Source organism: Solanum verrucosum, unplaced genomic scaffold (genome assembly GCF_900185275.1).
Source record: "Solanum verrucosum unplaced genomic scaffold, falcon-dt-bn FXZP01000007.1, whole genome shotgun sequence".
NCBI classification, from domain to species: domain Eukaryota; kingdom Viridiplantae; phylum Streptophyta; class Magnoliopsida; order Solanales; family Solanaceae; genus Solanum; species Solanum verrucosum.
Genome location: NW_026020177.1, coordinates 2817160 through 2832983, shown reverse-complemented (window position 1 = coordinate 2832983; position 15824 = coordinate 2817160). Strand labels below are relative to the sequence as shown.

The window sequence follows — 15824 nt, the reverse complement described above, 5'->3', positions numbered from 1 at the left end:
GCACAAAACAAACACAACCAAATGTATAAAAATCACTATAGTTAAGATTTTGGTGATAAAGACGAAAATATGGAGACTCAAGATTTAGCACTTTAGATGGCAATCTATTAATTAAATAGACAGCAGTAGACAAAGCTTCCACCTAATATTTAGATGGTACAGATTACTCAATCAATAAAGTACGAGTGACATCTAAAAGATGGCGATTTCTTCGTTCAGCAACTCCATTTTGTTGTGTTGTATATGGGAAAGAGTGTTGTGAGACAATTCCTTTGTCAAGCAAGAATTTTTTGAATTCATAAGACATATATTTTCAACCATAATCAGATCTTAATAATTTGATGCATGTAGAAAATTGAGTCTCAATGTAAGCCAAAAATGTCTTGAACATGGAAAATACCTCAAATTTGGATCGAAGAAAATACACCCATGTAAACCGAGTATAATCATCTATGAATGTCACAAAGAATTTGAAATGAGCATGATAAATAATTGGTGAAATTCCTCAAACATCACTATGAATGACATAAAAACAGTTTGTAGCACGACTACCAAAATTAGGAAAAGGAAGAGGTTTACGTTTGCCTAATTTACAAGTAGAACAATTAATGGAAGCAACTGAAAATTGATTTTTATTTCCCAATAAACCAGAATTTGATAAATGACACAACATAATGGAATTTGGATGTCCTAGACACTTATGCCAAACCTTAGTCTTACTAGTAGTAGAAGTAGAAGCAAAAGATAGAACGGGAGGAATGAAAAAGTGTATAGGAAACAATCGTCCAACTTTAGGACCTTTCGCGATTATCGTTCCCGACCTGATCCTGCACAAGACAAGCATTACGAGAAAAAATCACATCCCAATTGTTATCTACCAATTGTCCAACTGCAATAAGACTAGTTGAGAGCTTTGGTGAAACAAAAACATTCTTGAAAGTTAGAGTAATGTCCCCAACCTTGGTAATGGAAAAATTACTACCATTGGCAATCTGTATTTGTGATGGACCTTGATACTTACCAACATTTTTTAGGATGCTCGTTGAGTTGGTCATATGATTGGAAGCACCTGAATCAATAATCCAAAAATTAGATGTAACATCATTACCTTGTAATCCCAATGCTAAAAAGGTTGACACGATCATTTGTTATACCATTTCAAGAGTAAGAACCTGTCCTGAAGATGAGGTATCATTAGTGGAACCATTTATCCCAGCTTGAAAAGCAGTGATCATACGATTTTGAGGGCGTGTGGGACACCCTTTGATAATGTGTCTTTGTTGTTTACAATAATTACAGAACTTCTTACTACAATTGCTATCAATATGACCATATTCCTTGCAACTGTAGCATTGAGTTCTACTCATATCCCTGCCCTTTCCTTTACCTTGAGCAGCAAATGCAACAGTGATATCATTTTCTTTCTTGAAAGCATTTTGTGTGACAAGCCGTTGATGTTCACGAAGTAATTCCCTAAAGCAAACATCCAAAGAGGGACACAGGTCACGATTCATCATGTTAGAGAGAACACTCTCAAAGTCGGATCCTAATTTCATCAAAAATTGGTCTCGCTTGCTTTGCTCATGAACTGCCTGAATCACTGATAGAGATTCAGTAGGTATTTTGGCATAGACAATATCTGTAAATTCAGCACGTAAGTTCTGAAATCCAGAAAAGTAATCCTGAACAGAAAGAGCTCCTTGAGAGTAATTAGCAATTCCATACTCTAACTGAAAGCGTCTTGCGCTATTATCTTGGTTGTAAACCTTTTGTAAGTAATCCCACATGGCCTTAGCTGTCTTGTACGACCTGAGATTAAGAACAATAAGAGGGTTAATTGACCCTAGAATCCATGTCATCACCCGAGCATCTTTAATCCTCCATTCACCTAGCTTTGTTGCATCAGTAGGAGCAGGATCGCTTTTATCTATATGGCCCCATAGTTTTTTGCTGGTGACAAACAACTGAAACTCCCAAAAAGAATAATTTTTTCCAGTAAAACGAACACTGAAGGATTCAAAGTGATGTGAACTCATGCTTTTGAATAGCTATGAAAACTACAAAGACTCAAGAAAGCAACTAGAATGACGAATAACAAAATTCCCAGGTGGTAGGACTGATTGTCGATGAACAGTCAACCAAAAACCAAGATTTTCAATTTTTTTAAAGGAACCACAAATGACTATGAAATAAGACAACCAAGAGAAGGGTCTAATACCATGTCAATTTTATGCTGAATGCCTTCCAAAGTGAGAGACTCTTTTCATTATACAGAGAAAATAAAGATTACACATCCCTAAAGATCCACCATTCCTATCCCTAAAGATCAGTTATTCTATCTCTACAAATCTGCTATTCAATCCCTCTAAATCTGCCTTGCTATCCCTCCAAATCAGCTATTTTATCACAATATTTATTCCTTTGATTCTACAACATATGTATATGATCATGCTAATTTATATCACTGTAAAATTACATTAATATATACAATAATTTAGTTGTCCATCATGCTAACAAGTATCAATTAAGCGAAATTAGTTAAGGGTATATAGCGTAATTATTTAGTGGAATATGAATGTAAGGGGATATATGTCTGTAATTATTTTGCTGGGTAAATTTTGCTTGCAGCTCCACCATAACTGCAAGATTCCTGCCTTGTTCTGGTTGTGGCCGGCTGCTGGCAAATTAGAATCTAAAGAATAAAACTTGTGCTGTCTTTTAGTATTTTATGCTACCTTACTCACATTGAAAAATATGAACAGAGAAGAAGTCTTTTGTACTTGAATAAAATGATCTCTTTCTTATGTAGCAATGAATTCTAGTCTTGCAAACACCACAATGAAAGGCAAGGATCAAATGAAAAGCTCTCATTCTTGCATACCTTCAGCATCATCCCAAATTTTGCAGAAGTGTTGCATTAGAGGAAATCAGAAAGGGAAACATGACTGTGATTTACCATGCAGTTTTAGTTCTGAATCTCATGTCCTATCGACGGTAAACATATTTGAAATGGCACAAGCACAATTACTTCACCATACGTCGAAGAAAGAGGATGATCCCTCCATTGCTTCTCAACCCCTTAATTCACATAGTGATCTGTCTCTTGAAGTTTTAGATGATTTTCAGCTTGCTCTTCTACTTCAAGCTTCTGCTGAAATGTTTTCCAAGAGACACTATGAACGTGCAACGGAGTTACTAAGCTTGTGTAATCTGTCTGCTTCTCTTACAGGTACTCCGGTTCAAAGAGTTGTGTACTACTATAGTGAAGCTCTTCGAGAGAAAATCGATAAGGAGACAAAATCGATAACAGGATTACAACTAGATAGACTTGTAGATTTTGAAGTGAAACCAACTGGCGTTGAAGAGCTTTTCTTGTGTTCAAAGCCTCATGTAATTGCGTGTTATCACGCACTTCCTTTTTACCAAGTCGACAATTTGCTTGTATTCAAGCCATTTTGGATAATGTTAAGTCAGAAAAACGACTTCATTTGATTGATTTTGGAATTAGAAGTGGATCTCACTGGACAATCCTTATGCAAGCTCTTGCGAATCGAGGTGATTATCCACTTGAGCTTCTCAAGATAACCGCTATTGGAACATCTAAACAAGTGGTTGATGAAACAGGGAAAAGATTGTCATCTTTTGCTGCTGAAAACATGAAGTTTCCCTTCTTCTTTAAGGCAGTGGTGTCAGAAATGAAGGACCTCAGTAAAGATCTCTTTGAGTTAGATACTAATGAAGTTGTGGTAGTTTACTCAGAGTATATTCTTGGGGGTATGTTAGCATGGCCTAATCACCTTGAAGTTGTTCTAAGATTCATTAAAAACCTCAATCCTTGTGTGATAGTGGTCATCGAAACTGAGGCAAATACTAACGAGCCAATTTTTATGGATCTATTTAATGGATCAGTGTTTCTGTATGCTGCACTCTTTGATTGTTTGGAGGCTTTCATGGAACGAGACAATCAGCATAGGATGGAATTTGAAAGACTTGTTCTTAGAGAAGTCATTCACAATGTGATCACTTGTGAAGGAGAAGGAAGGATCTTCCGCAACGTAAGGCTGGAAGTATGGAGGGCTTTGTTTGAAAAGTTTGGTATTAAGGAAACAGAATTGAGCGAATCATCCTTGTATCAGGCAAATCTAATGGCCGATAGGTCTGCTCATGGTTTTTGCACTCTGGATATGGATGGAAATTGCCTTACTATTAAATGGAAAGGAACTCCAATAGTATTTGCTTCAGCTTGGAAGTTTGTCCATGATTGATAGATGTCCTTTCGGGGGATGGAGGTGGCATGAAGCCTAGTAATACAGAACACAAATAAGCATATGAAATAAATCATCTAGTAGTAATGAGGACTCTCTGATGGACTAAGATTGAAGAAACCTCAAAAATCCCATTGCTAATTTGTCTATGTTAAGTTGGAAAGTCGTGTTCGGTAGGCCTGCAAATTAATAGTTGTTTCTTGTTCACAAGTATTTTATTCGTTTCTTACAATTGTTCATTAATTTTACATATATCTATGACCTTCTCTTCTTTCTTTTTTTTCTTTTTCAATTTACTGTATCCAAAGAATGAAGGAAAGAAAAAGGAAATTACCTTGTTTTGGAACATAGTTTCATGTTTCAAAGTGGGCATGTGGCTTTGGAACTGATAGTTAAATTAACTACTGTTCGAAAACAATGTAAATAAGATACGTGACTCTTCAATGCTATTGTAAGGTAGACAAGAGAATAAGAATTCATTGTGAATACGAGACAAGTAAGAAGAGATGAAAGATCATCTTGGCAGAAATGTTAGTGTTGGCATTTGAAGCTTTATGCAAGAATAGCTCGGATTAGGCTGTTACATTAGTAAGATTTTTGGAATAACTTGGACTCCAGAAAGAAATATGGATCAAATTCAAAGTGAAAAGGGAAGTTCTTTCTTGCTTCTAGCATGCAGGCCAAAGCATGATAATGGAAATGGCAAAGTGTTATTGTAGCATGTTGGTCGCGTGGTCTATATACCTAGTATGAAAAGATACAAGAGGAATGAAAGATAAACTTGTTTTTTTTAGCTTGATGAAATGCTTGAGAACTCCTTTATGAATTTAAAAGGCCTTGTTATCAAATGGAAAAAAAACTCCATTCAAGTTTTGTTTTTTCCTGAAGTTTCACCAAGCTGGAAAGGTTCCATTCCTTTTATGAGGACTTATCTTGAGAAAAGAAAATTCATGATATCCTATTAAAAACTGCTGCTTCTCTTTTTCTTCTTCTGTCAGCAAAATATGAGAAAACTTCAGCAAATATTGTTCAACTTGTATGACCGTTTTGTGGATCAAGGTATAATCATAATTAAACTTAAAATTGTTATAATAATATTCTGTTGGTCAACTTTTGAACATTTTAATTAGGAGACAAGGGCGTGTTATGCAAGCGAGAAGGCATGTACTATATGTGGATCTTGATGATAAAATAAATGAAAAAACACATGATGATTAAGATGGTAAACTTTCTTAAAATTGTTTTTGCATTCATATAGTTAGTTTTATTATCAACTTAGAAAGTAAAATGAATAACTTTTATTTATATCAAATTTCCATTTGTTGACTATTCTCTAGGAAAAGAAAGATAAGGAAATAGAAAAGCAAGTTTTTGCTTCTGTCTAAATACATATGCAAGGCTATAAATGAAGAACACTTCCATGGAACTTTTATAATTAAAAAAGATAACTTAGGAAAAGAAATAGATTAAGTATTAGAAGTAGCTTCTTAGGGAACATGGATTTAAATTTTAATCATAAACCTCAGAAAAATCCAGCAATGAATCACATAACTCTAATCATCACATTGAGTTATATATTCTTGGTACAAAAAAAAAGCTACTTTTTTCTTGGTTAAGACTTTGTTGGTATCTCCTTACAGATAGAGATGTATAGCAAAAATCAGAAGTTTTGATTAGCTGATGCAATGTGGTTTCGGACTGTATCTATTTGAAGTAGACTCTTTTATTCGGCTACTAGCCGGCTGCTGCCAAATAAGGCATGAAATGAGTGAGCTTGTCCTTGTTTTTGCTGTCCTATCTTCTATTTTTTTTCCTTTTTTCTTGTTTGGTACCTTATATATGATTAGATGGAAAAGGAATATAAAAATAGCACAAGTTTTTGTCTTCATGGTCTGAATAAAATGAGCTTCATTCTCTAATGAGGATAGAATTAGAAAACCATTTATACTGAAGATTTGTCAAAAGGAAGAGCGTGGCATCTTGAAAAGTTTTTTAGCATCCAGTAAGAAGAGGACTTGACCATACAAAAAGCCATGGATTCAAGTCTTGCAAATAAAGGAAAGGATCAAATGCAAAGGCCTCGTTGTGCTGAAGAAAAGAAGGAAAGCTCTTGTCTTCCTTCAGCATCATGCACAATTCTGCAGAACCATTATTGTGGTGGAGAAATGAGAGAGAAGCCCCATGATATTCCATCCAGCAACACTTCTGGATCTCATGTACCATCAACAGTAAGCATATTTGAAATGGTGCGAGCACAATTACATCAGCAGACCTCCAAGAAAGAGGATAGTTCCTCCTTTACTTCTAACACGTATCGTGGTCTGTATCCTCAAGCTTTAAAAGATTTTGAGCTTGCTCTTCTACTTCAAGACTCTGCTGAAATGTTCTCCAAGAGACACTATGATCATGCAACGGAGTTATTAAGATTGTGTAACTTGTCTGCTTCTCCTTCAGGTACTCCTGTTCAAAGAGTTGTGTATTACTTCTGTGAAGCTCTTCGAGAGAGAATTGATAAGGAGAAGGGAACATTATCACTTAATAGACCTGAAGGTTGGGAAGAGAAACCATTTGATTTGGACAAGGTTCTGCAGAATCCAAAGCCTTTTGCAGTTGTATGCTATCAATCATCACCTTTCTTCCAAGTGCCGCAATTTGCTGGAATTCAAGCCATCATAGATAATGTCAAGTCAGCAAACAGAGTTCATTTGATCGATTTCGGAGTCAAAATTGGTTCACACTGGGCAGTCCTCATGCAAGCTCTTGATAATGTAGGTGACTGTCCACTTGAGCTTCTCAAGATAACCGCTGTTGCAACATCAAAACAGATGGTTGAAGAAATAGGACAGAGATTGTCATCTTTTGCTGCTGAAAACATCAAGTTTCCCTTTTCCTTCAAGGCAGTAGTGTCGGAAATGAAGGACCTCAGTAAAGATCTCTTTGAGTTAGATACTAATGAAGTTGTGGCAGTTTACTCAGAGTATAGTCTTGGGGGCATGTTAGCATGGCCCAATCACCTGGAATCTGTTCTAAGATTAATTAAAAGCCTTAATCCTTGTGTAATGGTTGTCATTGACTCCGAGGCAAACACCAACGCGCCAATTTTTATGGACCGTTTTAATGAAGCACTATTTCTGTATGGTGCATTCTTTGACTACTTGGATGTTTGCATGGAACGAGACAATCATTACCGAATGACATTTGAAGGACTTATTTTGAGGAATATCATTCAAAATATAATCACTTGTGAAGGAAATGAGAGGACTTTCCGCAATGTAAGACTTGAAGTATGGAGAGATCTGTTTGAAAAGTTTGGTATCAAAGAAACAGAATTGGGCGAATCATCCTTGTACCAGGCAAATCTAATGGCCGATAGGTGTGGTCATGGTTTTTCTACTCTGGATATGAATGGAAAGGGCCTTCTAATTAAATGGAAGGGAAGTCCAATAATATTTGCTTCAGCCTGGAAGTTTTCACCATGAATGAAAGATGCCCCTACTTGGTGGGTGTGGCACGGAGCCTATTGATGTATGTAAAGAACCAAATGGTAACAACTCATCTTGTTTTAAGAACCTTTTGATCATAAACTGCTGTAACCTGAAACACTAAGTTATCAAAGACTTTATACTTCTTCCGTTTCAATTTGGTTGCCTTACTTCCCTTTTTAGTCCATTTGAATAAAGTGCTTTTTCCTTTTTCGGTAACTTTTTATTTCAACTTTCCACATGACAGGTTTAAGACCAAGAGATTCAAGTCTTCTTTAATTTCTCAAACTTCGTGCCAAGTCAAAATCACACGGGAGTATTTGTTTAATTTCATTTGTATTGCATGCATTGCTTCTCTGCCTGCCTTAGGACAACATATTATCTAATTCTCATTTCTTTAGTTCTGTAACACCCTAGAGAATTTTCGAACTAAGACTCGAGCCGTCCTTTATGTGGAGTGAGATTTTACCGAGGAATAAAATTTCTTGAGTGTTAAGTTAAGATCCCTAGATGTAGCACATTGAGTTCCAAGAAGAGTTGAATTGGAAATAGTCATTTTGGAAAGAATCTGGAAAATTTGGCTATGGAAAAAAAAAGTGAGTTTTTGGTCAACTTTGAGCAGTCGTAACTCCTAGCTCAGAATGATTTAGGCGAATTTCCAGTTATTTCTGGAAAGCCCTTGGAATGATCTTTCCAACGCCGCCGAGTTTGCTTGATTCTGAGTTCGTATGAGTGAGTTATGCCCTTTGGAAGTTGGGCTGTCGGCACAGTCGCACAGTCGCACAGTGCAGTTTGTTTAGTCCGAAAATTTTAAGGGTATTTTGGTCTTTTCCCTAATAATTTCTTTGGGTTATATTGAGGTGTTAGACTGATGTTTGGATCATTTTTGTCCCATTTTAAAGAGTGAGAGTAAGAGTGAGAGTTAGGGCTTGGAAGATAAGAGAGAAAGAAGAGGAAAAGAAGAGGAGAAAGAGAAGAAGAAGCTAAGGATCGTCGTGGATTTTCATCGGGGGTGATCCCTAATCAGGTATGTGAGTCTTTAGTGTGGGTTTATCCTTCCCCCCCACATACCAAGCTCGTTTTTATGATTTGAGAAGAGATTGGATTTGTTGTTGAAGTTGTTGAAGTTGTTAGTTGTTGTTGATGTTGTTAGTTGTGTTGTTGAAGTTATTGTTGGTTGTGGGACAGGATTGGGCTGTGTATTTGAGTTGTGATCTATTGTATGTTGAGAGATTGATGATCCTTAGTGTTGGTTGGTTCATACCCCCACACACCAACTCGTTTTCAATTCCAAGAGAAGATTTATTGGTTGTTGAAGTTGTAGTGGTGTTGTGTTGAAGTTCTTGCTGATTTAGTACAGATTTCTGGCTGTGATTTTTGAGTTGAATCTATTGTATAATAAGGGTCTTTATGATTCTAAGTATTGCTGCTGAAACCTTGAGGTTGAGAGGGTTTAGAATTGGAAAGAAACAAGGGGAAAAAGAAGGATTTTTGGGGAAAAAGGGGTTGGGCTGTCGCACCTCTCCTAGTGCCAAGGACACCAATCCTTCCCTTTCATTTACCATTTTTTTCATACATGTTCCTAGGTATTATACCTATGTTTCCTAGTTGTTTCCAACACTCCAAGGTACTTCTAAAAGTCAAGAACTCATCCGTAACATGTGATCAATCCAAATTTCAAATTCAAGTGAAGTTAGTTTCCAATTCAAGTGAAGTTAGATTCCAATTCAAGTGAAGTTAGTTTCTAATTCAAGTGAAGTTAGATTCCAATTCAAGTGAAGTTAGTTTCCAATTCAAGTGAAGTTAGTTTCCAATTCAAGTGAAGTTAGATTCCAATTCAAGTGAAGTTAGTTTCCAATTCAAGTGAAGTTAGATTCCAATTCAAGTGAAGTTAGTTTCCAAGTCAAGTGAAGTTAGTTTCCAAGTCAAGTGAAGTTAGAAGTTAAGCTTAGAGAAGTTAAGTAAGTCAAAGCAAGTCTTCAAACTTTTCACGAGTCTTCATTGAACGTTTTAACTTCATTCTAAGGCTTAAGTTCCAAGTTAGTATAGAGTTCCAAGTTAAGTATAGAGTTTCAAGTCGAGTGAAAAGTATTGAGTTTCAAGTCAAGTCAAAAGTTAAGAGTTTCATGTTAAGTTAAGAATTTCACATCAAGCCAAGAGTTCAAGTAAAGTAAATAGTAAAGAGTTGAGTTCATTTTCTCAAAGTTATTAGGGAACTATGTATTCCCAAAGAAGTTTTAAAGAAATGTTTTTACATTTAAACAAGGTTGAAAACTGAGATTTCCAAAAGAGCCTTCGGGCTAGTTTTTGAGTAATTATCTCATATCAGCAGGAAAACATATGTTTTAAAAATATAAGAGCCAGTACATTTTTGGGAGTAGTATTGAGCACCGAATTGGGGGAGCGTTCAAAGAACCCACAGCCCCCATAGAACCATGTTAGCCACCATGGGTAGAAAATGATCATACTTTTTAGATAAATCCTTTTCAGATTAGACTAGTGGATCCATTAGGCAGTTCAGGTCTTATACCTTTGGCCGGGTATAAGATGCTCTGGCAGCGTGAGGTCGATCGCTGTATCATCACTATAGCTCTTATGTGATGGTTGTCGGTTAGAGAAACTCCCACAACAGTTATTGTATTTTTATACACAGAAATTATTGTATTTTATATACATCAGTTCATTTGTATTTCTATATACATCTCAGGCTTATTGTATCCTTGTATACACACAGAGTTTATAGCATGTTTTAAACAGTCTTTCTTTATATCGCACTTGTTTTAAATTACCTTATATTGAAAGAAGTCAGTCAGGTTGAGTTCAGTTATTCAAGAGTCGAGTATCCTTGAGTTAAGTATCTTTGAGTTAAGTATATATCTTGAGTTGAGTATATATCTTTGAGTTGAGTATCTGTCTTTGAGTCCAGTATCTATCTTTTGAGTTGAGTAAGTTTGAGTAGTTTTGAGTATTCCTTGAGTTGAGAAAGTTTGAAAAAGAGGTAAGTTATTCAGTTTATTCCAGTGTTTCTTCTAGCCTATGTTGTTTAGATTTCCAGCTTACATACTCGTACATTCCACGTACTGAGCCATTTGGCCTGCATCTTTTTATGATGCAGACACAGGTATTCAAGATCATCAACAGGAGATTCGTTGATACATCCGGGAGTTCCAGTTAGCTATGACAAGCCTCTTTGCTTCCGGAGGATTTCATTTACCTTTCAGTTGTATCAGTTGTTAGGAGGTCGTGGGTCTTGTCCCGGCTTCCATCTTTATCAGTTAGAGGCTTCATAGATAGACAATAGAGTTTCAAAAGTCTCTTCATTTATTTTGTTAAATGTTTTGAAGACTAAAGTTTCCTTTTATGGCGAGTTGTATATATATTCTATTATCAGAGTTTTCTTTTGAGTTAAAGATTTGTAAAGTTGAGTTTATAAACTTTTTTTTCAGTTTTAAGCTCTTGTATGCTTAAGTTAGTATTCCGCTTGGAGTCAGCCAGGATGAGGGTTCGCTTGGGGACCAGCAATGGTCTTCGAGTGCCGGCCACGTCTAGGGTGTAGTCTCGGGGCGTGACAAACTTGGTATCAGAGCCAGGTTTTCAAGTGTCCTAGGGTGTCTATGAAGCCGTGTCAGTAAGATCTTGTTTATGGTTGTGAGGGCCCCACTTCTATAAATGAGGGACTACAGACATTTAAGAAAAGTCTCCCTTCTTTCACACTCTTAATCGTGCAATAAAGCTAAGTCATAGAGATCTATTCTAACTCGTGTGTTCTCAGAATCTTTCGACTACCCATTATACTAGAGGTGGTTGAAAATCAGAGTCAATTCTTTGTCGATGAGTTGTTCTTAGCAAGAGTCTTGAGAAAGTCATGAGAATTCTGAGGGGCTTAAGAGAAGCCCAAAAGTAAGTTAAGTGCTCAGTTTCGGAGTAATGCCTTCATGTGAATCGTGCATTTGAGATAAAAGTGAGTTGTACTTTCTTCTCTAAGTATTGTTTCAGCTGAGATCCTTACGAGGAGGTACGTTTAGAGCTTGGGTATGATTTTCACCTGAAAGAGTAGCATGAGTTACGAGATCATGAGCAGTAGTAGAGAAAGAGCCCAGAGTTAGAGAGAAAAATATACAGAAGTTTAGTAATTTAAGTAAGGGAGATAGTGATGAGGCAAGTTATGTTATTGTAGTCATGCACCCAGTAAGTTATGAATGAGGAGTTGTCCCTTATGGGTAGACTAAGAAGTGATGAGTTGTGAAGATTACATCATAAGAGGAAGAGTGTGTTGTAGCTAGAAATGAGTTAGTGATGAAGTGTTATTGTGTAGAAAATGACCAAGTGAGAGTGTTGAAAAAGAAAGTAGAGTATTCATGAGGTGTTAGATCTAAGCTAGGCTTATGATTTTGAGAGAGGTCCCATAACATTCAAAGTGGTATAGAATTATTGGGCATTGATGTATAGTGAATGAGTGAATGGTACTCAAGTTGTGAAGGGAAATGTGATAGTAAATTGTGAGTATGAATACTAAGAGGTGAGGTTTGACTATTGGCCATAAGGTCCTAGTGGACGAGAGTTTCTGAATTTGTACCTAGTATTTGTAAGTTAGTATAGTAAGCGAGCAATCATATTAATATTCGGGTTTAGTCATAAACCTTAAGCTTGAATTTGAGATGAGTGTCATGACCAAAGAAATGACAACATGAGAGTGATGATGCTAGTCTTGAGATTTGATCCAGTAGACTTGACATAGAGTAGGTGAGGAATTAAGGTGATTAGTTGCAATAAATATGAGTGGTACAAGTGAGAGACCCTAACCTTTAGATAAGGGCAATGAAGTGTGATTAAGTCACCAGAGTAACAAAAGCGTTAAGAGGTGTACCGAGAGTGTATGTAACCAGAAGAAGTTAAAGGAAACACCTTTGAAAGAGGTCTTAGCACCGCTTATAGAGAGTTTGGTAGGCATGAGATAAATTTCTCCCAAGTGTTAGATTAAAAGAAGAGGTAAACAAGTTAAAGATGTGGAATAGGTCCATAGCTTTCAAGTGTTAGCTTTAGACCTAAGGGGGAGATGTCAAGATGAGAAATGGAGTCAAGTGTTTTAGATTAAGATGGTAATGAATTCAAAGAGTTTGCGAGATATCTTTTCAGAGGTCATTTTAGAAATGAAGTGGTGTTAAAAAGAGGAAGTTGATGTTCTTATCGTGTTGTGATGGTGGGATAGTTCCATTTAAGGTTTTTTAACAATGAGGAAGAAAAGGATGAGGTTTTACTATGAGAAATATTCAAATGAGAGCCCTTAGTTGGATCTAAAGGAGTGGTTAGTAAGAGTCCATGGAGTTGTTAGAATACTAAGCTTTAATGTGGTGTTAAAGAGTTATAGTCTTGGGATAAGATTCCCTATAGAGAGGTATAGGATCCGAACCTAAGGATTTGGGTTAAACTTGAATATGGTAAGAGCAAACCATTAGACGCAGACCTTAGTAAGAGTAGACCTTTCCATACCAAGACTAGCCGTCATTCGAGGACGAATGATTCCAAGGGGGAGATATTGTAACACCCTAGAGAATTTTCGAACTAAGACTCGAGCCGTCCTTTATGTGGAGTGAGATTTTACCGAGGAATAAAATTTCTTGAGTGTTAAGTTAAGATCCCTAGATGTAGCACATTGAGTTCCAAGAAGAGTTGAATTGGAAATAGTCATTTTGGAAAGAATCTGGAAAATTTGGCTATGGAAAAAAAAGTGAGTTTTTGGTCAACTTTGAGCAGTCGTAACTCCTAGCTCAGAATGATTTAGGCGAATTTCCAGTTATTTCTGGAAAGCCCTTGGAATGATCTTTCCAACGCCGCCGAGTTTGCTTGATTCTGAGTTCGTATGAGTGAGTTATGCCCTTTGGAAGTTGGGCTGTCGGCACAGTCGCACAGTCGCACAGTGCAGTTTGTTTAGTCCGAAAATTTTAAGGGTATTTTGGTCTTTTCCCTAATAATTTCTTTGGGTTATATTGAGGTGTTAGACTGATGTTTGGATCATTTTTGTCCCATTTTAAAGAGTGAGAGTAAGAGTGAGAGTTAGGGCTTGGAAGATAAGAGAGAAAGAAGAGGAAAAGAAGAGGAGAAAGAGAAGAAGAAGCTAAGGATCGTCGTGGATTTTCATCGGGGGTGATCCCTAATCAGGTATGTGAGTCTTTAGTGTGGGTTTATCCTTCCCCCCCACATACCAAGCTCGTTTTTATGATTTGAGAAGAGATTGGATTTGTTGTTGAAGTTGTTGAAGTTGTTAGTTGTTGTTGATGTTGTTAGTTGTGTTGTTGAAGTTATTGTTGGTTGTGGGACAGGATTGGGCTGTGTATTTGAGTTGTGATCTATTGTATGTTGAGAGATTGATGATCCTTAGTGTTGGTTGGTTCATACCCCCACACACCAACTCGTTTTCAATTCCAAGAGAAGATTTATTGGTTGTTGAAGTTGTAGTGGTGTTGTGTTGAAGTTCTTGCTGATTTAGTACAGATTTCTGGCTGTGATTTTTGAGTTGAATCTATTGTATAATAAGGGTCTTTATGATTCTAAGTATTGCTGCTGAAACCTTGAGGTTGAGAGGGTTTAGAATTGGAAAGAAACAAGGGGAAAAAGAAGGATTTTTGGGGAAAAAGGGGCTGGGCTGTCGCACCTCTCCTAGTGCCAAGGACACCAATCCTTCCCTTTCATTTACCATTTTTTTCATACATGTTCCTAGGTATTATACCTATGTTTCCTAGTTGTTTCCAACACTCCAAGGTACTTCTAAAAGTCAAGAACTCATCCGTAACATGTGATCAATCCAAATTTCAAATTCAAGTGAAGTTAGTTTCCAATTCAAGTGAAGTTAGTTTCCAATTCAAGTGAAGTTAGATTCCAATTCAAGTGAAGTTAGTTTCTAATTCAAGTGAAGTTAGATTCCAATTCAAGTGAAATTAGTTTCCAATTCAAGTGAAGTTAGTTTCCAATTCGAGTGAAGTTAGATTCCAATTCAAGTGAAGTTAGTTTCCAATTCAAGTGAAGTTAGATTCCAATTCAAGTGAAGTTAGTTTCCAAGTCAAGTGAAGTTAGTTTCCAAGTCAAGTGAAGTTAGAAGTTAAGCTTAGAGAAGTTAAGTAAGTCAAAGCAAGTCTTCAAACTTTTCACGAGTCTTCATTGAACGTTTTAACTTCATTCTAAGGCTTAAGTTCCAAGTTAGTATAGAGTTCCAAGTTAAGTATAGAGTTTCAAGTCGAGTGAAAAGTATTGAGTTTCAAGTCAAGTCAAAAGTTAAGAGTTTCATGTTAAGTTAAGAATTTCACATCAAGCCAAGAGTTCAAGTAAAGTAAATAGTAAAGAGTTGAGTTCATTTTCTCAAAGTTATTAGGGAACTATGTATTCCCAAAGAAGTTTTAAAGAAATGTTTTTACATTTAAACAAGGTTGAAAACTGAGATTTCCAAAAGAGCCTTCGGGCTAGTTTTTGAGTAATTATCTCATATCAGCAGGAAAACATATGTTTTAAAAATATAAGAGCCAGTACATTTTTGGGAGTAGTATTGAGCACCGAATTGGGGGAGCGTTCAAAGAACCCACAGCCCCCATAGAACCATGTTAGCCACCATGGGTAGAAAATGATCATACTTTTTAGATAAATCCTTTTCAGATTAGACTAGTGGATCCATTAGGCAGTTCAGGTCTTATACCTTTGGCCGGGTATAAGATGCTCTGGCAGCGTGAGGTCGATCGCTGTATCATCACTATAGCTCTTATGTGATGGTTGTCGGTTAGAGAAACTCCCACAACAGTTATTGTATTTTTATACACAGAAATTATTGTATTTTATATACATCAGTTCATTTGTATTTCTATATACATCTCAGGCTTATTGTATCCTTGTATACACACAGAGTTTATAGCATGTTTTAAACAGTCTTTCTTTATATCGCACTTGTTTTAAATTACCTTATATTGAAAGAAGTCAGTCAGGTTGAGTTCAGTTATTCAAGAGTCGAGTATCCTTGAGTTAAGTATCTTTGAGTTAAGTATATATCTTGAGTTGAGTATATATCTTTGAGTCCAGTATCTGTCTTTGAGTC

General features: G+C 36.4%; 2 protein-coding genes across 2 annotated transcripts; both read left to right on the top strand.

Moving 5' to 3' along the window:
• Positions 1–2811: 2811 nt before the first annotated feature.
• On the top strand, positions 2812–4265 carry LOC125829092 (GRAS family protein RAM1-like). The gene is made up of 2 exons (XM_049508366.1): positions 2812–3390; positions 3471–4265. Exons 1-2 carry the CDS (start codon positions 2812–2814, stop codon positions 4263–4265), a joined length of 1374 nt encoding a protein of 457 aa, XP_049364323.1.
• Positions 4266–6298: 2033 nt separating this feature from the next.
• Positions 6299–7744, top strand: LOC125829091 (GRAS family protein RAM1-like). The gene has a single exon (XM_049508365.1). It carries the CDS (start codon positions 6299–6301, stop codon positions 7742–7744), a length of 1446 nt encoding a protein of 481 aa, XP_049364322.1.
• Positions 7745–15824: the final 8080 nt, after the last annotated feature.

Coding starts and splice junctions, on each gene's coding strand:
- LOC125829091 (XM_049508365.1), top strand. CDS start 6,299: ATGGATTCAAGTCTTGCAAATAAAGGAAAGGATCAAATGCAAAGGCCT.
- LOC125829092 (XM_049508366.1), top strand. CDS start 2,812: ATGAATTCTAGTCTTGCAAACACCACAATGAAAGGCAAGGATCAAATG. Junction 3,391..3,470: donor TCTTGTGTTCAAAGCCTCAT/GTAATTGCGTGT, acceptor GATAATGTTAAG/TCAGAAAAACGACTTCATTT.